The 21,552-nt window shown below is 53.5% G+C and overlaps 2 protein-coding genes across 3 annotated transcripts in view; one reads left to right on the plus strand and one right to left on the minus strand.

The window, feature by feature from the left end:
- PRR12 (proline rich 12) overlaps positions 1–19,378 on the plus strand; it is a 42,887-nt gene extending 23,509 nt beyond the window's left edge. For both annotated transcript variants that reach the window (XM_060174252.1, XM_060174244.1), the window contains exons 7-14: positions 4,020–4,136; positions 4,276–4,409; positions 5,861–6,324; positions 11,122–11,247; positions 11,610–11,707; positions 16,782–16,928; positions 17,026–17,121; positions 18,422–19,378. In XM_060174252.1, coding sequence (XP_060030235.1) covers positions 4,020–4,136; positions 4,276–4,409; positions 5,861–6,324; positions 11,122–11,247; positions 11,610–11,707; positions 16,782–16,928; positions 17,026–17,121; positions 18,422–18,568 — 1,329 coding nt within the window. In that variant the 3' untranslated portion in view covers positions 18,569–19,378. The remainder of the gene's footprint in view (positions 1–4,019; positions 4,137–4,275; positions 4,410–5,860; positions 6,325–11,121; positions 11,248–11,609; positions 11,708–16,781; positions 16,929–17,025; positions 17,122–18,421) is intronic.
- Positions 1–21,552, minus strand: part of RRAS (RAS related) — a 78,175-nt gene that overhangs the window by 45,531 nt on the left and 11,092 nt on the right. The gene's annotated exons all lie outside the window — the stretch shown is intronic.

Genomic DNA, 21,552 nt, shown 5'->3' on the forward strand with positions numbered 1-21,552 from the left:
GGATTCCTGGTGCAGGCACCAAGCCCTGGAGGCAGAAAAAAAAAAGAAAGAGAGGGAGAGAGAGAGAGAGAAACCTGCAGTATTGCTTCAGCACTCGCAAAGCTTTCCCCCTGCAGGTGGGGACCGGGACTTGAACCTGGGTCCTTGCGCACTGTAACGTGTGCTCAACCAGGTGCATCATCACCCTCTGGTCCTTTTTACTAAAATGCAGACAGAGAAATGGTGGGGTGAGTTCATTCCAAGGAATAGCAGCTACTCTACACCCTCTTCTGTTCTGTGTCTCATGTGAGTTGGACTTCCTGTGCTGCTTCTCCCATGTCCTGTCTCTGTTGTGGACGGAGTCGAGTGAATATTTGTCACAGGAATTTGTGTCCCAAATACTGAGATCTCTCTATTATTTCTTCCTTGGGCTGGTCACATAGCAGAACGATTATGCAGAAGACATGCATGCCTGTGGTTCTCAAGTCTCACGTCCCCCACACCACGATGAGCAGCTGAGCAGTATTCTGGCTACAGATGAATAAATAAAAAGGGCCTGAGAAATATTTTACGTTGATATTGCACTGTTTTTTGTCAAGTGCTTAAGGCAGGCTTGAGCCCGGTCCCCACCGGATTGAAGGACAGGGTCTCTGTCTTTTTTTTTGCCTCTCTGTCTCTATCAGAATAATTAATTAGAGAGAGAGAGAGAGAGACACCGGCAGCCCTGCTTCAGCACTGGTGTAGCTTCGCCCCTGCAGGTGGGTAGCGGGGCTCGAGTTGAGGTCCTTGTCCTTGATGGCAACATGCAGTCCAACTGGGCGTGCCATCACCTAGGCCCTGAGTAAATACTTGAAAAAAATTAAATCAGTAAATAAAAATAAACAGCTAATTTCCATATGGCTGACCCAGAACCAGACATCACACCATATCCTTTCACTATCATCTTTATACTGTCATTGATTAACTAGTAAATTCTACGAGAGTCCAGCCCAGGCACGTGGTAGTGCTGGAGATTGAACCTGGGACCTTGGAGCTTCAGGCATGGGAGTCTGTTTGCATCACCATTTTACTGTCTCCTCTGCCCATTTAGTGATTTTTTTTTTAAGTTAATTTTAAATAGAGACAACGTAACTTAGAGAAATGGGGAGGTAGAGAGAGACAGAGAGAGAGAGAGACAAAGCGGCCCTGCTTCACCACTTAACAAAGTTTCCCCACACACTGTATGAAGGCCGTTTTTTTCCCCTTTTTTTTTTTACTGGATAGGACAGAGAAATGGAGAGAGGAGGGGAAGACAGAGAGGGCGAGAGAAAGACAGACACCTGCAGACCTGCTCCACTGCTTGTGAAGCGACTCACCTGCAGATGGGCAGCCGGGGGCTCGAACCGGGATCCTTGGACCAGTCCTTGAGCTTCATACTATGTGCACTTAACCTGTTGTGCCACCATCTGACACCCTGCATTCTTTTTACATTTAGAAGATTTTATTTATTTGTATGAGCTATTGGTGTACATTACAATGCACAAGGTACCTGGGTTCAAACCCCCCAGCCCCCAGTCTCTCCTCCTTTATATAAACCTTCTTCCCTCTCAATTTCTCTCTGTTTCTATCTAAAATAAAATAAGATGTATCTTAATGACAGAGATACAGAGAGAAAAAATTACAGAGCAAAAAAGAACCGCAGGGCTGCCCTGCTCTGGCTTGTGGTGGTGCTGGGGATTGTACTTGGGACCAGAGGGTCTCGGGCATGAAGCTGATCGCAGAACCACTATGCTGTCTCCCCAGCCCTAGGATACACTTCTTTCCATGTAGTAGGACCCAGTTTTGAGCCTCCAAAGCCACATATGCTGTGCCAGGAATCTAGCCCTGACTCAGAAGTCCAGTCCTGAGTCCCATTCCTTGACCCGAGCTTGCTGTTAACTTTTGCTGGCAAATGTACCAGCATTGGGCCAGGTGCACAGGATGGATTTATTGATGTATTTATTCACCCGGCTCAGGGTTATTGCTGAGGGCCCAAACTTCCTGTGATTCCCCTGCTCCCAGGAGACTTCTTTTTTTAGATTGGGGTGGGGGAGGGGTGGAGACAGTAACAGATCAGAGAGACCATGTAGTACCTCTCCACTGTTCTCGTATCTTTTTAAAAAAAAATTTAAATATTTCTTTATTTTCCCTTTTGTGGCCCTTCTTGTTTTTTTTTATTATTGTTGTAGTTGTTGATATTGATGTCATCGTCGTTAGATAGGACGCAGAGACATGGAGAGAGGAGGGGAAGACAGAGAGGGGGAAAGAAAGACAGACACCTGCAGACCTGCTTCACCGTCTGTGAAGCGACCCCCCTGCAGATGGGGAGCCGGGGGCTCGAACCAGGATTCTTACGCCAGGCCTTGCGCTTTACGCCACCTGTGCTTAACCCGCTTCCCCCATTGATGTTGTTGTTGGACAGGATAGAGAGAAATGGAGAGAGGAGGGGGAGATGGTGAGGGAGAAAGGCAGATAGACACCTGCAGACCTGCTTCACTGCCTGTGAAGCGACCTCCTGTGCAGGTGGGGAGCCGGGATCCTCGCGTGGGTCCTTGCACGTCGGGCCACGTGTGCTTAACCCGGAGCGCAGCCGCCTGGCCTCCATATGTCGGTAAAAGGGCTCTCACCCAGGGCCTGGCGCACGGTCAGGCATGTACTCTATCAGGTTGAACTGTCTTCCAACCTCTGAACAGGACTGTTTACAGATGAGGAAGTTCATGGTGAGAGAGAGAGAGAGAGGGAGGGACCAGTTGGGGCTGACGGGTGCGTGCCGGGGATGGGAAGCCCAGCTATTTGATGCCACTTCCCAGCTGGCACCGGGCAGGGCGGGCGCAGACTCAGAGGCTTAAAATACGACACGGGTGAGTCGTGCTTGAGGCCCGGGGGTCTGGAGTCAGGATCGTAAAGAGACTTGCTTAGAGGGCAGGTTGGTGGTACACCTAGTAGAATACACACAGTACCTTGCTCAAGGGCCAAGGTTCAAGCCCCCGGCTCCTACTTGCAGGGGGGAAGCCTCATGAGTGATGAAGCAGTGCTGTGCGTAGCTCTCTCCTTCCCTATATACCCCTCCTCTTTCGAGTTCTCTCTGCCCTATCAAGAGAAACAAAGAAGTAGCTGGGGACTGGGGAGATAGCATAATGGTTCTGCAGATGAATTCTCCTGCCTGATGCTCTGAGTTCCCAGGCTCAGTCCCCAGCACCACCTTAAACCACAGCTGAGCAGGGCCTTCACCACCCTTTCCTGTTCTCTGTCTCTCATAGAAAAAATTATTTAAAAATCAATCAAATTCGAAAGCGAGAGAGAGCCAACGGCAGCACTGCTTCACCACTCGTAGATGAGGACCAGGTCCTTGCACTAACTAATATTTTTTTTTAAGATTTTTTCATATTTATTTACTTCCTTTTTGTTGCCCTTGTTGTTTTTTTATTGTTGTAGTTATTGTTGTTGTTGATGTCATTGTGGTTGGATTTTTAAATTTATTTATTTATTTGCCTCCAGGGTTCTTGCTGGGGTTTGGTGCTGGCGGGACTGTGAATCCGCTGCTCCTGTTGTTATTATTGTTATTGATGTCATTGTTGTTGGATAGGATAGAGAGGACTCGAGAGAGGAAGGGACTATAGACGGGGAGAGAAAGACAGACACCTGCAGACCTGCTTCACCGCTTGTAAAGCGACTCCCCTGCAGGTGGGGAGCTGGGGACTCGAACCAGGATCCTTCCTCTGGTCCTTGCGCTTGGCGCCATATGCGCTTAACGTTCTGCACTACCGCCCGACTCCCAAGAAAACTGAATTTTGCCATGTTGTGTCACTGCCTGATGAATGCACTGTAGCAGGAGTGGGCGGGAACCTGACTGCACATATGGGGAGACCCCAGGAGCACAGGGCCAGCTGTTCCTGCACCCCCACTCCCCACCCCTGGCCGAGAAAGCGCAGTAGTGGTCAGCGGCGTGTGGAGGGTGGACAGACAAGGCTGGGGGCGGGCCGGGGGGGGGGGTCCCCAGACTGACACTGCCGCCCCCTCAGCTGGCGCTGCAGACGGGGCGTGAGCCGCCACCCATCTGGCGGGTCCAGAAGGCCCTGCTGCAGAAGTTCACCCCCGAGATCAAGGACGGCCAGCGGCAGTTCTGTGCCACCAGCAATGTAAGCCTCGGGCCGGGGGCATGCACCTCGGGGTGGGGGCTGGAAGCGGGCATCTGCCTCCTGGCAAGTGGTGGTCCGCCAGGTGGCCTGGCCTGGCCCTGGGGTGGCGGGTTCCTTACACGCCTCCTCCCCACCTCAGTATTTAGGGTATTTCGGGGACGCCAAAAACCGGTACCAGCGCCTCTACGTTAAGTTCCTGGAAAATGTCAACAAGAAGGATTATGTCAGGGTCTGCGCTCGGAAGCCCTGGCACCGGCCACCAGTGCCCGTCAGGTACCACAGACGCTGGGCAGGAAGGGAAATTGGGGGCGTAGGGGCCAGAGACCCAGCACAGGTCGGGGGTCTGGGGGGGCAGAGACACACAGAAGGCCAGGGTGGGGGTGGTATGCAGAGGGACAGGGGAGACCTCTAGGGGTGGTAGAGACTCAGCCAGGGGGTGCGGAGGTAAAATCTCAGGGGGCAGGTGGGTGGGTAGGACAGAGACAGAACAAAGACTTAGTGGGTCGGAAACCCAGAGATGGGGGTTGGGTGGTAGTACAGTGGCTTAAGCGCACATGGCGTGAAGCTCAGGCACTGGTGTAAGGATCCTGGTTCAAGCTCCCCCCCCCCCAACCTGCAGGGGAGTCACTTCACAGGCGGTGAAGCAGGTCTGCAGGTGTCTTATCTTTCTCTCCCCCTCTGTCTTCCCTTCCTCTTTCAATTTCTCTCTGTCCTATCCAATAACAATAAGGGCAACAAAATGGGGAAAATGGCCTCCAGGAGCAGTGGATTCCTATAGCAGGCACCGAGCCCCAGCGATAACCCTGGAGGCAAAAAAAAAAAAAATCAAAGCGATGGGGGCTGGGCGGTGGCACGTATCAGCAAACACAAGGATCCGGGTTTGAGCCCCTCCCTCCCCACCTGCAGTAGGAACATATCAGTCGAGGTGATTCGCGTCTGCAAGCGTCTGTCTCTCTTCCTCTGTCTCCCCTTCCCTCTCAGTTTCTCTCTGTCTTATCGAATGAAAAGGAAAGAAACCTAAAGAGAAGGAGAAAGTATTGGGAAGGGGTCAGAATGGAGAGAGCTGGAGGAGGAGCAGTGACAGAGACCCAGAGAGATAATAGTACAGAGACTTGGGGGGGTGACAGAGACATTAAGGGACAGAGACTCGGAGAGAGATAAAAAGCAGAGACCCTGGGAGTCGGGTGGTAGCGCAGCTGGTTAAGCGCGAGCACTGGTGTAAGGATCCTGCTTTGAGCCCCCGGCTCCCCACCTGCAGGGGAGTCGCTTCACAGGCGGTGAAGCAGGTCTGCAGGTGTCTGTCTTTCTCTCCCCCTCTCTGTCTTCCCCTCCTCTCTCCATTTTCTCTCTGTCCTGTCCAACAACGATGACATCAGTAACAACAATAATAACTACAACAATAAAATAACAAAGGCAACAAAAGGGAAAATAATTTTTTTTTTAAAAAAGAGAGACCCAGATAGCACAGTCAGGGGACAGACATCTGGACAGACAAGTGGACGGAAAGAGAGAGAGAGAATCAGGAGACAGAGACCCAGCGAGATAAAAGAAAGGAACCCAGAGAGATGAATAGACAGAGCCTCGGGGAAACAGAAAGAGAACAGACTAGCTGGAGGTTGCTTCTGTGCTTAGACCTGTGCCCTTGGCAGGAGACCCCACGGTGGAGGCTGGGTTTGGGGGCGGCTACTGACTAGGGGCCTCTCCACTTTCACCTTCCTCTGCAGGCGTTCGGGGCAGAGCAAGGGCCCTGCATCTGTGGGGGTCAGCTCTGCACCGCCCCCCAAGGCCCCAGCACCCCCTCTGAAGCCCGAGACTCCCGACAAGCCACCCTCGGAGAAGCCCCCAGAGGAGACCCCGGAGGTGGCCATGCCTGAGCCCCCTGCTCCCGAGAAGCCATCCCCGCTACCTATGGAGAAGGAGAAGGAGCGCGGAGCCAGGCCCGAGAGGCCGCTGAGGGGCGAGCGGGGTGCAGGGGGCCGCCAGGCCAGGCCAGAGCGGAGCCTCCCCGCGGGCCAGCCCCCCACCCGCTTGCCCAAGACCCGGCCCGCCAAGGTCAAGGCCGAGCCGCCCCCCAAGAAAAGGAAGAAGTGGCTGAAGGAGGCGACTGGCAGTACCTCCGCAGTGGGAGGACCCCCGCCGGGCAGCTCCTCAGACTCGGAGTCCACCCCCGGAGCACCCAGTGAGGACGGTGAGCCCCTGGGCAGCCTTGGGGGGGCCTGTGCACCTGACCTGGGGGCTCAGCAAGAAAACCCTGGGGGAGTCCACCCACTGGCATCGCAGCTCACCCATTAGGCTGTCACTTTATCCTGTGTCAGGGACCTGGGTGGGAGGTCCAGCACCCCATGGGAACTCTGCACAGAGCACCTTAGGGAAGCTTCACAGATGGTGGTGGTAGAGACACCGCTGTGGTGTGTCTCCTCTCCTTTCCCCTCTTCTGTCTTTTGTTGAAGGTTTTTTTTTTTTAATTTATCTATTAATTTCCCCTTTTGCTGCCCTTGTTGTTTTGCATTGTTGTTGTAGTTATTGTTGTTGTTATTGTTCTTATTGCCTTTGTTGTTGGACAGGACAGAGAGAAATGGAGAGAGGAGGGGAAGACAGAGAGGGGGAGAGAAAGACAGACACCTGCAGACCTGCTTCACTGCCTGGGAAGCGACTCCCCTGCAGGTGGGGAGCCGGGGACTCGAACTGGGATCCTTACGCCTGTCCTAGTGCTTTGTGCCACATGCGCTTAACCCTCTGCACTACCGCCCAACTCCCTAAAGATTAAATTTTTATATTTTATTGTATTTTATTTTTGCCTCCTGGGTTCTTGCTGGGGCTCGGTGCCTGCACTACACATCCAATGCTCCTGGAGGCCATTTTTCCCATTATGTTTCCCTTGTTGTCGTTATTATTGTTGTCATTGCTGCTGTTGTTGTTGGATAGAACAGAGAAATGGAGAGAGGAGGGGAAGACAGAGAGGGGGAGAGAAAGAGAGGGGGAGAGAAAGACAGACACCTGCAGACCTGCTTCACTGTCTGTGAAGCGATTCCCCTGCAGGTGGGGAGCCAGGGGCTCGAACCGGGATCCTTGCGCCACGTGCGCTTAACTTGCTGCGCTACCTCCTGACTTATTTATTGGATAAGGACCATCAGAGATTGAGAGGATAAGGGAAGATGGAGAGGGAGAGAGATACTTGCAGCCCTGCGTCACCATTGTGAAACTTTCCCCTGCAGGTGGGGACCAGCGGCTTGAACCTGAGTCCTTGTTTATTGTAACAGATGCGCTCAAATAGGTGCGCCACTGCCTGGCCCCTGTCTTTTTCTCGTTAATAAATATATCCAAACATCGGAGTCTGGCAGGTGACTCACCTAGTAGCGTGACCCCTAACCCAATTTTCTTTTCTTAATCAGAGAGAGATGCCAGAGCTCAGCTCAGACTTAATAGTGGTGCTGGGGATTGAACCTGGGCCCTCAGAGCCTCAGGCATGAAAGTCTTTTACAGAACCATAATGCTGTCTCTTCATCTCTCCCCCCTTTTTTTTTTCATTCTTTTCCCTTCCCTCCTTCCTATTTCTCTTTCTTTTTTTTTTTTTTTTTAAAGATTTTATGTATTCATGAAAAAGACAGGCAGAGAACCAGAGAGCATAAGACATCACTCTGGTAAATGTGGTGCCAAGGGTTGAACTCAGGACCTCAGGCTTGAGAATCCAATACCCTATCCACTATGCGACCTCCCAGGTCTATCTCTATTTTTCTCATTCTTTTTTTTAAAATTTTTTTAATATTTATTATTTTCCCGTTTGTTGCCCTTGTTTATTGCTGTTGTCATTATTGTTGTTGTCATCGATGTTGTCGTTGGATAGGATGGAGAGAGGAGGGGAAGACAGAGAGGGGGAGAGAAAGACAGACACCTGCAGACCTGCTTCACTGTCTGTGAGGCGACTCCCCTGCAGGTGGGGAGCCGGGGGCTCGAACCGGAATCCTTACGCCGACCCTTGTGCTTCATGACATGTGCACTTAACCCGCTGTGCTACTACCCGACTCCCTCTGTCTTTCATTCTTTCTTCTTTCTTCCTTTGTTTCTTCTTTTCGTTCTTATGTGTAACACAGATCTGTTTAAAATTTGCTTTTTGAGATTTTTTTTTTTTTACATTTATTTATTTTCCCTTTTGTTCACTCCTTTTTCTTTATTGTTGTAATAAGATTTATCTGTTAACGGAGAGGCAGGCGGAGAGAACCAGAAGATCACTCTGGCACATAGTATGCCGGGGGTTGAGCTCAGGACCTTCTGCTTGAAAGTCCCGTGATTTATCCTCTGCACAACCTCTGCCCTCCCCTCCCCACCGACTGAGTCTCTTCACTCAGAGAGGCAGAGAGCTGAGAAACAGCTTCACGATGTCCCTCTTTAGCCGGTGCTACTGGAGCACGTCCTTGGGATGCCAGGGCTAGGTCCTGGGTTGGGCAAGTACCCTGCTGAGTGAGCTGCCCCTAGTCCCTCTCATTCTAGTTTTGGGGGGTCTCAGGGGCATTAGGGCCTCGAGCATGTCTGATTCTACTGCCCCCAGACACCCTTCTTCCTCGTCTTCTAACAGGACAGAGAGAAATGGGGGGGGCACGAATGCTAGACATCTGCAGATGTTTCACCAATTGTGAAGCGACACTCCCTCGCAGGTGGGGAGCGGGGGGCTCGAACTGGGATCTTTGCGTGGGTCCCTGTGTTTCATACCGTGTGTGCTTAACCCAGGGTGCCACCGCCCAGCCCCCTTTCCATCCTTCCTTCCCCTTCCTTCTTTTTTTTATTTTAATGTTTCATTTATTTATTTATTAATGAGAAAGATAGGAGGAGAGAGGAAGAACCAGATGTCACTCTGGTACTTGTGCTGCCAGGCATTGAACTCGGGACCTCATGCTTGAGAATTCAGTGCTTTATCCATTGCGCCACCTCCCAGACCACTCTTTTTGGTTTTTTTGCCTCCAGGGTTATCGCCGGGGCTCAGTTCCTGCACCACAAATCCACCACTCCTGGAGGCCTTTTTTTTTTTTTTCCCCTTTTGTTGCCCTTGTTGTTTATTGGTGGTGGTGTTAATTTTATTGTTGTTGTTGTTGGATAGGACAGAGAGAAATGGAGAGAGAAGGGGAAGACAGAGAGGGGGAGAGAAAGACAGACACCTGCAGACTTGCTTCACCACCTGTGAAGCGACTCCCCTGCAGGTGGGGAGCCGGGGGCTTGAACCGGGATCTTTACTCTGGTCCTTGCACTTTGAGCCACATGCACTTAACCCGCTGCGCTACCACCCGACCCCTACCCGCCCGACCCCCTACCACTCTTGTTTTAAAGAGAGATACACATTCTCCTGTTGTGTGCGGGGTAGACAGCATGCTGGTTCTGGACACGAATTATCCAGCCTGAGGCTCCAAAGTCCCTGGTTTAGTCCCCGCACCACCCTAAGCCAAGAAGAGAAGGAGCCAGAGAAGGAGCAGTGCTTTGGTGAGGAATGAAGGAAGGAAGGGACTACAGAGATGTCTGTCTCTCCCTTTAGCTCTTTGTCAGCCCTCTCTACAGGGTTTTTTTGTCGTTGTTTTAATTATTAAGAAGACAGGAAAGAGGAGCGAGAACCAGACATCAAAATGGCACATATGGGGGCCGGGCAGCGGCACGGCGGGTTGAGGGCACATGTCGTGAAGCTCAGTGACCGGCCCAAGGGAAGAAGTTTCATTTATTGGATTTTAATTCTGGTAAAGACAGGAGCGAGGAGGGAGAGGAAAGACAACCACAGCCTGTCCCACTGCTTGTCAAGCTTCCCGCCTGCAGGTGGGGGCGGGGCTTGAACCTGGGGTCCCTCTGCATTAGTATTTGTGTGGTTTACTAGGTACACCACCACCTGCCCCCCTTATGTCTCATTATTATTATTATTATTATTATTTAATATGTATCCCATTTAGTGCCCTTGTTGTTTTATTGTTGGTTATTATTGCTGATGTCATTGTTGTTGGATAGGACAGAGAGAAATGGAGAGAGGAGGGGAAGACAGAGAGGGGGAGAGAAAGACAGACACCTGCAGACCTGCTTCCCTGCCTGTGAAGCGACTCCCCTGCAGGTGGGGAGCCGGGGGCTCGAACTGGGATCCTTATGCCAGTCCTTGAGCTTTGCGCCACCTGCGCTTAACCCGCTGCGCTACCGCCCGACTCTCTACGTCTCATTATCATTACTATTGTTGTTGTTATCATCATCATTACCACCAGGGTTATTGCTGGGTCTCAGTGCTGGCAGTGTGAATCCACCACTCCTAGCAGCCTTTTTTATTTTCCTTTTTTTTTCTTTCTAATTTTTATTCGAATAGAACATAGAGAAATTGAGAGGTTATGGGGAGCTAGAGAAAGGTAGAGAAAGACAGACGCCTATAGACCTGTTTCACCACTCATGAAGCAACCTCATTGCAGATGGGGAGTGGGTGCTTGAACCCAAGTCCTTGCACTTGGTCATATGTGTGCTTAATTGGGTGTACCGCCACCTGGAACTCCCCCAGCCCCCACCACCAACTCTTATTTATTTTCTTTTGTTGCCTTTGTTATTTTATTGTTGTGGTTATTATTGTTGTTGTCATTGATGCTGTTGTTGTTGCATAGGACAGAGAGAAATGGAGAGAGGAGGGGAAGACAGAGGGGGGGAGAGAAAGACAGACACCTGCAGACCTGCTTCACTGCCTGTGAAGCGACTCCCCTGCAGGTGGGGAGCGGGGGGCTCGAACCGGGACCCTTATGCTGGTCCTTATACTTTGCGCCACCTGCGCTTAACCCGCTTGTGCTACTGCCAACTCCTTATTTATTTTCTTGAGAGAAAGACCAGAGCACCTCCCAGCTCTGGCTGTGGCATCTGGTGCACACCCACTGCAGGTGTGGGCATATAATTATGCGGGGCTGCTCCCCAGTTCCGGGTGTGTGCAGAGCCACACAGACGCATTAGGACACTGCAGTCACGGACCCACGTCCCCTCCTTTCCCCAGAGCGCACGGTCCCCGGCCGTCTGCTGAAGACACGGGCCATGCGGGAGATGTACCGAAGCTACGTGGAAATGCTGGTGAGCACAGCCCTCGACCCTGACATGATCCAGGCCCTGGAGGACACGCACGGTGAGAAGAGAGGCGGGACCTGGGGCTGTGGGTGTGGGTGTGGGGAAGCTGGGGGACCCCTGGGTGTGAGGGAGAAGGAACTGGGGGACCCTGAGTTGGGAGTACTTGGGAAGCCCTGGGGCCAAGGGAGAGGGGACTAGGGGACCCCTGAAGGGAGAGGAATTGGGGGAGTGCTGGGTGTGAGGGCGAAGGGGCTGGAGGACCCCGGAGAGATGGGAGAAGCAGCTGGTGTGAGGGGAAGGAGACTGGGGACCCTCTGGGTCTCAGGGAGGAGGTCTAGGGGACCCAGTCGCCTGACCCGTCCTCTGCCCCAGTGCACTGTGGGGTCAGGGCTTCTCTGACGGCCCCTCCTCGTCTGTCAGATGAACTTTACCTCCCTCCCATGCGGAGGATTGACGGGCTCCTGAATGAGCACAAGAAGAAAGTCCTGAAGCGTTTGTCACTGAGCCCGGCCCTGCAGGTACCTGGGGGCGTGAAGTGGGGCGTCCCCGGGGCCTAGGCCGTCCCAGAGCCGGAGACTGGGGCCAGCGCAGTGGTGGTCCTTAGAGGTTCGGGGCCCGAGTGGGTGGCAAGGGTGGTATCATCTCTGGGAGGACTGGGCGGTCTGGGGAGATAGGAGATAGTATCGTGTTTATATAAGAAGACATTCAGGGGGCCGGGTGGTGGCGCACCTGGTTGAGCACACATATTACAGCGCACAAGGACCCGGGTTCGAGCCCCTGGGCTCCACCTGCAGGGGGAATGCTTTGCGAGTGGTGAAGCAGGGCTGCAGGGGTCTCTCTGTCTCTCTTGCTGTCTGTCTCCCCTCCTCTCAATTTCTGGCTGTCTCTATAATAAATAAATAAAGATAATAAATAAAAAAAGACATTCATGGGGCAGGCGGTGGTGCACCAGGTTGAGTGCGCACATTACAGAGTTCGAGGACCCGGGTTTGAGCCCCTGGTCCCCACCAGCAGGGAGGACACTTCCCAAGTAGTGAAACAGGTCTGCAAGTGTCTCTCTGTCCCTCCCTATCTGTTCCTGCCTTCTCAGTTCTTTCTGTTCTATCAAAAAAAGGAAGAAGGGGGGGGGTAGCCTCTTGGAGCAGGTGATTCATAATTCAGTCTCAGTGATAGAACCCTGGGGGCATAAGTAAGCAAATAAATAAACGAATGAATGGTCTGGGAGGTGGGTGCAGTCAGTAAGGTGTTGGGTTCTCAAGCATGAGGTTCCAAGTTTGAGCCCCGGCAGCACATGTACCAGAGTGATATTCTGGTTCTCCTCTCCTCTTGTCCCTTTCATTAAAAAAGAAATAAGGGAGTCGGGCTGTAGCGCAACGGGTTAAGCGCAGGTGGCTCAAAGCACAAGGACCGGCATAAGGATCCCGGTTCGAGCCCCCCTGGCTCCCCACCTGCAGGGGAGTCACTTCACAAGCGGTGAAGCAGGTCTGCAGGTGTCTGTCTTTCCCTCACCTCTCTCTCTGTCTTCCCGTCCTCTTTCCATTTTTCTCTGTCCTATCCAAAATCAATGACATCAATAACAACAACAAAGGCAACAAAAGGGAATAAATAAATTTAAAAAAAACTAAAAAATGATAATAGAAAAATTAATTGATTAATTAAAGGGCTAGGGAGACAGCATAATGATTCTGCAAAAAGTCTTTCATGCCAGAGGCACTATAGGCCCCAGGTTCAATCCCCAGCACCACCATAAGCAAGTACTGAGCATTGTTTGGTAAAACAGAATGTTGATGATGATGATGATGATGATGATGATGATGATGGTGATTTGGTAAAACAGAATGTTGATGATGATGATATAATAAAAGAGAATTAAATTTAACACCTGAAGCTCTGAGGTCCTGGGTTCAATCCCCAGCACCACCATAAGGCAGAACTGAGTGATTCTGTGGAAAGGGGGGCAGGGGGGAGAGAAAGAAATAATAAATAATGGGAATGGGAGGAAGGAACGATTGGGCTTGGCTAGGGGGACTTTTTTTTTTTTCCCTCCAGGGTCATTGCTGGGCTCGGTGCCTGCACCATGAATCCACCGCTCCTGGAGGCCATTTTTCCCCCTTTTTGTTGTAGCCTTGTTGTGGTTATTATTATTGCCATTGTTGATGTTGTTTGTTGTTGGATAGAACAGAGAGAAATGGAGAGAGGAGGGGAAGACAGAGAGGGGGAGAGAAAGATAGACACCTGCAGACCTGCTCCACCACCTGTGAAGCGACTGCTGCTGGGGGGACATTTTAGAAGGGTAATGTGAGCCAGGTCAGGCCCAGACAGGAGGCAGTGGAGGTGGAGCAGAGGGTCATGGTGCTGACCTGGGCTGGGCTTCTGGGACTCGTTTGCCTAGCCCGTGTGCCTTGGCTGGGTCACAGATGGCTCCTCTGCGGGTGATGTGGGTCCCCGGCATTCCCGCCTTCAGAGCTGAGCCGTCCACCTCCTTCCCTCCGGGAAGGGCCCCTCCACCTACCGGGGCATCGGAGCCATACTGGGCAGCATGGGCAAGAAAGTTAGGATCACTGCAGACTTCTGGGAGGGGTTATAGCTGACTGGGAATTCTGGGTGGACGTTACTCAGACTCAAGAGTATTTGGGGTGCGTGCAAGAGGTGGATCAGTGGAAGAAGCCTTGGACTCTCAAGCATGAGGTCCCCAGTTTGATTCCTGGTGTCAGGTTCTCTTTCCCTCTCCCATCCATACGTAACTTGCCTTTTTTATTTCTTTTCTATTTTTTTATTTAATTCTATTTATTTTATTATTATTTTTTGCCTCCAGGGTTATCACTAGAGCTCAGTGCCTGCTGTATGAATCCACTGCTCCTGGAGGCTATTTTTTCCCCTGTTGTTGCCCTTGTTTATCGTTATAGTCATTATTATTGTTACTGTCGCTGTCTTTGCTGTCGGAGACGACAGAGAGGAGGGGAAGACGGGGAGAGAAAGATAGACACCTGCTGACCTGCTTCGCCGCCCGTGAAGCCACCCCCCTGTAGATCCTTATGCTGGTCCTTGAGCTTCGGGCCACGTGCGCTTAACCTGCGGCACTACTGCCCAGCCCCCTAATTTATTTTTACCAGAGCACTACTCAGCTCCGGTGCAGGGCACTGAACCTAGGACTTCAGAGCCTCAGACATGAGAGTCTCTTTATATAACCACTATGCTATCTACCTCCACTCAATAAATAATGTTCTTTATCGTGTGTGTGTGTGTGTGTGTGTGTGTGTGTGTGTGTGTGTGTGTGTGTGATATTTATATGTTTATTATATATTTGATTTTTATTTTTATTATTTTTTTACCAGACCACTGCTCAGCTCTGGCTGATGGTGGTGCTGGGGATTGCATCTGGGACCTTTGTGGCCTCGGGAATGAAAGTCTTCTTTGTATAACCACTATGCTGTCTGCCCCGCCCTAAAAAAAAAACATCTTTTAAATGAGAGAACATGGGTCAGGGGTTAACTGAATGGAGTTTGGACTCTAGTGCACCGAGGCCCCTAGTTCAGGCCCCACCACCACATGGGAGCAGCGCGGCACCAGGGGCAGTTCCCTGTGTGGTGGAAGAGTGTACAAGACCCTAGTGCCGGGAGTCGGGCGGTAGCGCAGTGGGTTAAGCGCACGTGGCACAAAGCCCAAGGACCGGCGTAAGGATCCCAGTTCGAGCCCCCGGCTCCCCACCCGCAGGGAGTCGCTTCACAGGTGGTGAAGCAGGTCTGCAGGTGTCTGTCTTTCTCTCCCCCTCTCTGTCTTCCCCTCCTCTCTCCATTTCTCTCTGTCCTGTCCAACAATGAACAACATCAACAATGGTAATAATAATAACCACGAGGCTACAACAAAAGGGGGAAAAATGGCCTCCAGGAGCGATGGATTCATGGTGCAGGCACCGAGCCCAGCAATAACCCTGGAGGGGAAAAAAAAAGACCCTAGTGCCACAGGAAAATACATAGATAGGGGCCGGGTGCTGGTGCACCTGCTTGAGCGCACATGTTACAGTGCACAAGGACCCAGGTTTGAGCCCCTGGTCCCCACATGCAAGGGGAAAGCTTTGCGAGTGGTGAGGCATCGCTGTAGGTGTCTCTTTTTTTCTCTCCTTTTTTTTTTTTTTTTTTTTTTTCTTGCCTCCAGAGTTATCCCTGGGGCTGGGTGCCGATACTATGAATCCACTGCTTCTGGTGGCTTTTTTTGTTTGTTTGTTTGATTGACTAGGACAGAGAGAAATTGAGAGTAGGGGAAGAAAGAGAGGGGCAGAGAAAGACACCTGCAGGAGGCTGGGCACACATGGGGCAAAGTGCAAGGACCAGCTAGAGGATCCTGGTTCAAACCCCTGGCTCCCCACCTGCATGGGGGTCACTTCACAAACGGTGAAGCAGGTCTGCAGGTGTCTGTCTTTCTCTCCCCGTCTGTCTTCCCCTCCTCTCTCAATTTCTCTCTGTCCAATCCAACAATGACAGCAGCAACAACAATAACAACCACAACAATAAACAACAAGGGCAATAATAACTAAATAAATGCTTAAAAAAAAAGATAGACACCTGCAGACCTGCTTCACTGCTTGTGAAGCGACCCCCCCCCCCTGCAGGTGGGGAGCCGGCGTCTTGAACCCCCTGACTCCCTCTCTCTCCCTTTCTATCTCCCCCTACTTCTCAACTTCTGGCTGTCTCTAGCCAATAAATAAAGATAACAAAAATAAGTTTCAGAAAGGGGGGATCTGTGGTCTGGGAGATGGTGCAGTGGATAAAGCATTGGATTCTCAACCATAAGGTCCTGAGTTCACTCCCTGACAGTGCATGTACCAGAGTGATGTCTGGTTCTTTCTCTCTCTCTGCCTGTCTTTCTCATGAATAAATAAATAAATTCTTTAAAAATTTTTTTATAAGGGGGGGATCCTGGTGGTTGAGCAGACATGTTAGAATGCACAAGGGGGTTCAAGCCTTCGGTTCCCACTTGCAAGGGGAAAGCTTTGCCAGCCGTGAAGCGGTGCTGCAGGTGTGTCTCTTTCTCCCTCCCTGTCTCCTCCTACCCTTCTGATTTCTAGTTCTCTGTAGCCAATACATAAAAATAGTTTAAGGGGGCGGCGGGCAGGCGGGAGCGTACCAGGTTTTAGCGCACATAGTATGAAGTGCCTGCACCATGACTCCACTGCTCCTGGAGACTATTTTTCCCCCCTTTTGTTGCCCTTGTTGTAGCCTTGTTGTGGTAATTCTTGTTATTGTTGATGTTGTTCATTGTTGGATAGGACACAGAGAAGTGGGGAGAGGGGGAAAGAAAGACACACACCTGCAGACCTGCTTCACCGCCTGTGAAGCGACTCCCCTGCAGGTGGGGAGCCGGGGGCTCGAACCGAGAACCTTACGCCGGTCTTTGTGCTTGGTGCCACCACGTGCGCTTAACCCGCTGTGCTGCCGTCCACCCCCCCCCTTTCCTCTTCTTTGATCATCTTTATTATTTCCCTGGCAGAAACTGAGGCACATGGGGGTGGGGTGTTCTGAGGGGTGGGTGATAGGTGTGAGGTGTGTGGGATCCCAGGTGTGTGGGACCCCCTGACCTACCGGCTCTCCACAGGACGCCCTGCACACTTTTCCCCAGCTGCAAGTAGAGCAGAGTGGGGAGGGCTCCCTGGAGGAGGGGGCCGTGCGGCTGCGGCCGGCCGGGGAACCCTACAACCGCAAGACGCTTAGCAAGCTAAAGAGGAACGTGGTCCGGGCCCAGGTGAGAGCGGGCCCGGGGCTGGGGCGGGCAAGGGTGGACGGCAGGCGGGGCGGGGCGGGCTGACGGGACTGGGGCCGAGACTCTCCTTCTTCCCCAGGAGTTCCAGGTCGAGTTGGACAAGTCGGGCTACTATACACTCTACCACTCACTCCACCACTATAAGTACCACACCTTCCTGCGCTGCCGGGACCAGGTGAGCCCACGCCCAGCACTCAGCGCCCGGATGCTGTCCCGCAAACCCCACTCATCTGGAGTCCAGGCCCCCAGCCCCTCCTGCACACCCAGTGGGGCCCCAGTCACTCCTCCCTCAGGCACAGGTTCACCTGCCCCTCAAACCCAGGGGTCCCCCAGCCTCTTCTTCCAGAGACGAAGGGGCTCTCCATCCCCAGCTCCATCAGACCCAGGGACCCCTCAGTTCTCCCACAGATAAGGGGTCCCCCAGTCCCTTCTCCCACAGACGCAGGTGTCCCCCAGCCCCATCTCCCTCTGACCCACACACCTCCTCCCCGAGAGACCCAGGGGCTTCCCATGTCCACCTCCCTCACACCCAGGGCTCCCCCAGCTCCTCCTCCCTCATACAGCGGTCCCCCAGCCCCTCCTCCCTCTGACCCAGGGGTCCCCCAGCCCCTCCTCCCTCTGACCCAGGGGTCCCCCAGCCCCATCTCCCTCTGACCCAGGGGTCCCCCAGCCCCATCTCCCTCTGACCCGGGGGTCCCCCAGGCTCTCCTCCCTCACACCCGGGGGTCCCCCAGCCCCATCTCCCTCTGACCCGGGGGTCCCCCATGCTCTCCTCCCTCACACCCGGGGGTCCCCCAGCCCCATCCCCCTCTGACCCGGGGGTCCCCCAGCCCCATCCCCCTCTGACCTGGGGGTCCCCCGGGCTCTCCTCCCTCACACCCGGGGGTCCCCCAGCCCCATCTCCCTCTGACCTGGGGGTCCCCCAGCCCCATCTCCCTCTGACCCGGGGGTCCCCCAGCTCCATCTCCCTCTGACCTGGGGGTCCCCCAGCCCCATCTCTCTCTGACCTGGGGGTCCCCCAGCCCCATCTCCCTCTGACCCAGGGGTCCCCCAGCCCCATCTCCCTCTGACCCGGGGGTCCCCCAGCCCCATCTCTCTCTGACCCGGGGGTCCCCCAGCTCCATCTCCCTCTGACCCGGGGGTCCCCCAGCTCCATCTCCCTCTGACCCGGGGGTCCCCCAGCCCCATCTCTCTCTGACCTGGGGATCCCCCAGCCCCATTTCCCTCTGACCTGGGGGTCCCCCAGGCCCTCCTCCCTCGCACCCGGGGGTCCCCCAGCCCCATCTCTCTCTGACCCGGGGGTCCCCCAGCCCCATCTCCCTCTGACCCGGGGGGACCCCAGCCCGATCTCCCTCTGACCCGGGGGTCCCCCAGGCCCTCCTCCCTCGCACCCGTGGGTCCCCCAGCCCCATCCCCCTCTGACCCGGGTTCGCCAGCCTGGGTGTGCCGCCCCAGCTCCCGTCTGCCCCCTGCAGACCCTGGCCATTGAGGGCGGCGCGGAGGACCTGGGGCAGGAGGAGGTGGTGCAGCAGTGCATGCGGAACCAGCCGTGGCTGGAGCAGCTCTTCGACTCGTTCAGTGACCTGCTGGCCCAAGCACAGGCCCACAGCCGCTGCGGCTGACCCCGCCCGGTTCCGAGAAATGGGTCCAACGGAAGCCGCGGGAGCTGACCCCGGACCCAGGCGCCATCGGGGAAGAGGGTGGCGGGGGTCATCATCAGGGTGTGTCCATGCTGCCCCCCCACACACACACACAGGGCAGGGTTCAGAGTTCAACCCCCTCCCCCAGGCCTTTCCACTCCCACCCCTTCCTCCCACTGTCTGGTGTACAGAGAAATTATTTATATATATGTATAAATGTCTATTTAGTAACGGTTACCCTCCCTCCCCAGGCTCCAGCCCTCCCACGGCCATGGCCCCCGCCCCCCACACCTTGTACATAATGTATAGGAAAAGTCTATGTATGGCTGAGGGGGCGGGGCGGCTTCCAGAGAGCCGGGGGTCCCCCTCCTCCCCCAACCCCCAACCCACACACCAGGCCAAGATCTTTGCTGAAGGCCACCCTCCTCCCCCAGGGCATTCTGCGTCGGCCGGGAGGGGGAAAAAATCGCATCTTGTTAATTATTTTTAATCTTATTTATTGTACATACCTGGGGCGGGGGCCGGGAAGGTGGGGGGAGGTTCCCCTCCCGTTGTCCCCCGACTCCTTTTCTACTGCGATTTGTCTGTGTCTGAACCCCTCACCCTCACCCACACCCAGTCCCCCTCCCATTGTCTGGATGTGGTTCTATTTTTTATGGGTCCTTCTGCCCTCCTGCCTCTCTCTAACCCCCGTGCCCACCCCAGTCTCCTCGCTCTTTCTTGGGCTTCTGTACAATTCAACTTGTATACACTGTGTACACAACCAGCCAAACGGGAACCCAACGGCAAAACGCTCACCTGCCGGCCGAGTGCGTCTGTTCTGCGGCGGGGGACGTGGGCTGGGGGTGGGGGGGAGGGGGCAGGGGGTCTGCAACCAGAAGGTGGCACTTTTGGAGCCCACTTGGTGTGACTAAATACCCACCACCCAGTCCATGGCTGCGCAGCCAGTGTTTCCAAGCAATCAGGACCTGGTTGAGTGCACACATTACAGGCCACAAGGACCCAAGTTCAAAGCCCCTCGCCCCGACCTGCAGGGGGGAATCTTGAGCGGTGAAGCAGATCTGCAGGTTATCTGTCTTTCCCACTTCCCTCTGAGTTACTTGCTGTCCTAGCAAATAAAATGGGGGTGGGCGATGGGAAGAAGGTGGTTGTTGGAAGCGGTGGATTCAAAGGGGTGGCACCGAGCCCCAGAAATAACTGGTGGCGATTATTTAAAAAGGGAGGGCGTGGCAGTGGTGTGCCCGATTAAACACACGGTACCATGTGCAGGGACCCAGGTTTGACAGGTGTCTCTCTATCTCCCAGCCACAAAATGGATAAAAATTAGCCTCCAGGAGAAGCGAGTTCTAAGTGCAGCCGGGCACCGAGCCCCAACAATAACCCTGGAGGCAAAAAAAAAAAATGCACCCTCAGGGTGCCACAGATCAAGGACAAGGATGTCAAATCGGGGCCCAGGGCTCTGGTAGAGCTGAGCCAGACTTCAGGTTGGCACTCTGGGATCTAAAGAAAAAGGAGTGTTCTGGAGGTGGGCAGTGTGGCATCCATGTCCCTGCTTGAAAAATGACATTGGGGTTGACCCTGGGAATACAGCTGTCTTTCCACTTTTGGGCTGGGGTGATAGCATATTGGTTTTGCAAAATGTCTTTCATGCCTGAGGCATCCATGGTCCCATGTTCAATCCCCAGCACCACCCTAAGCCAGAGCTGAGCAGTGCCCTGGTAAAATACATCATTTCCAGCTCTAGTCCGAGGAGCTGTTATCTGCACACTGTGCTTCAGTCAAGAGAAAGGAGCACAGGATGTAGTATTACCATTGGGGATCCCAGAGGAGACCCCCAAGAAGCTTGCTGAAGGGGAAAAGAGAAGAGTCTGGGGCTGGGGAGACCACATAATGGTTCTGCAGGACTTTCATGCCCAAGATTCTGCTGTCCCAGGTTCAATCCCCACCATAAACCAGAGCTGAACAGTGGTCTGTTCCTGCTCCTCACCCCCAAAAAGCAATGCAAGACAGATGGCTGGAAAGGGCCCTTAGTGGGTCGGTAGTCAGCCCAATTGTTAGGGCAGTTAGGTCCTCACGGTAGATGGAAACCCTGGGTTTGAACCCTGGCACCAAATGGGAATACCATGACAGCACTAACAATGCTCTACAGACATAAATAAGAAACGGGGGAGTCGGGCGGTAGCGCAGCAGGTTAAGCGCACTTGACGCCAAGCACAAGGACCAGCGTAAGGATCCCGGTTCGAGCCCCCCAGCTTCCCACCTGCAGGGAGTCACTTCACAGGCGGTGAAGCAGGTCTGCAGGTGTCTAACTTTCCCTCTCTCTGTCTTCCCCTCCTCTCTCCATTTCTCGCTGTCCTATCTGACAACAACAACATCAATAACTCCAATTAAAAAAAGGGCAACAAAAAGGAAAATAAATATGAATAAATAAAAAGGAACTGGGATAACTCACATCTGGATTAAAAGCTCACTGGAGGAATGGAGTTGTTTAAGCATGATGCTTTTGAGACACTAGGAGAGCCATGGAGATCTGCCCAGCCTGAAGAACTGAGCTAGAGGCTCAGGTCTGTTCCCGTCGAGGGCCTGCCAGCCGGGCCACACCAGCCTCTTCCCTGCCCTCTGATGTGGTTTGGAACGGTGACCACAGACCTTCCCAAAATGGCCTGCCAGCTGTCACTTGGGTGGTATGTGTGCCCTTTTCTGGAGGCAAGCCACACCTTTTGTCACTTCAAGGTGGAGGGATGGCCTTCAAGAAGCAGGGTGTCCTGGACTAAGGAGAGACTCGGGGATAGCTCACCAAACATTCACATGTGAGGCACCAGAGGTCCCAGGTTCAATCCCGGGCACCACAATAAGCTAGAGCTGACTAGTTCTCTGGTTTTTTGTTTGTTGGTTTTTTGCCTCCAGGGTTTTGTTAGGGCTCAGTCTGCACTTCTTCTAGCGGTTGCCCTTCTTCCGTAGCCAGT

Source organism: Erinaceus europaeus, chromosome 2 (genome assembly GCF_950295315.1).
Source record: "Erinaceus europaeus chromosome 2, mEriEur2.1, whole genome shotgun sequence".
In the NCBI taxonomy this organism is placed as follows: domain Eukaryota; kingdom Metazoa; phylum Chordata; class Mammalia; order Eulipotyphla; family Erinaceidae; genus Erinaceus; species Erinaceus europaeus.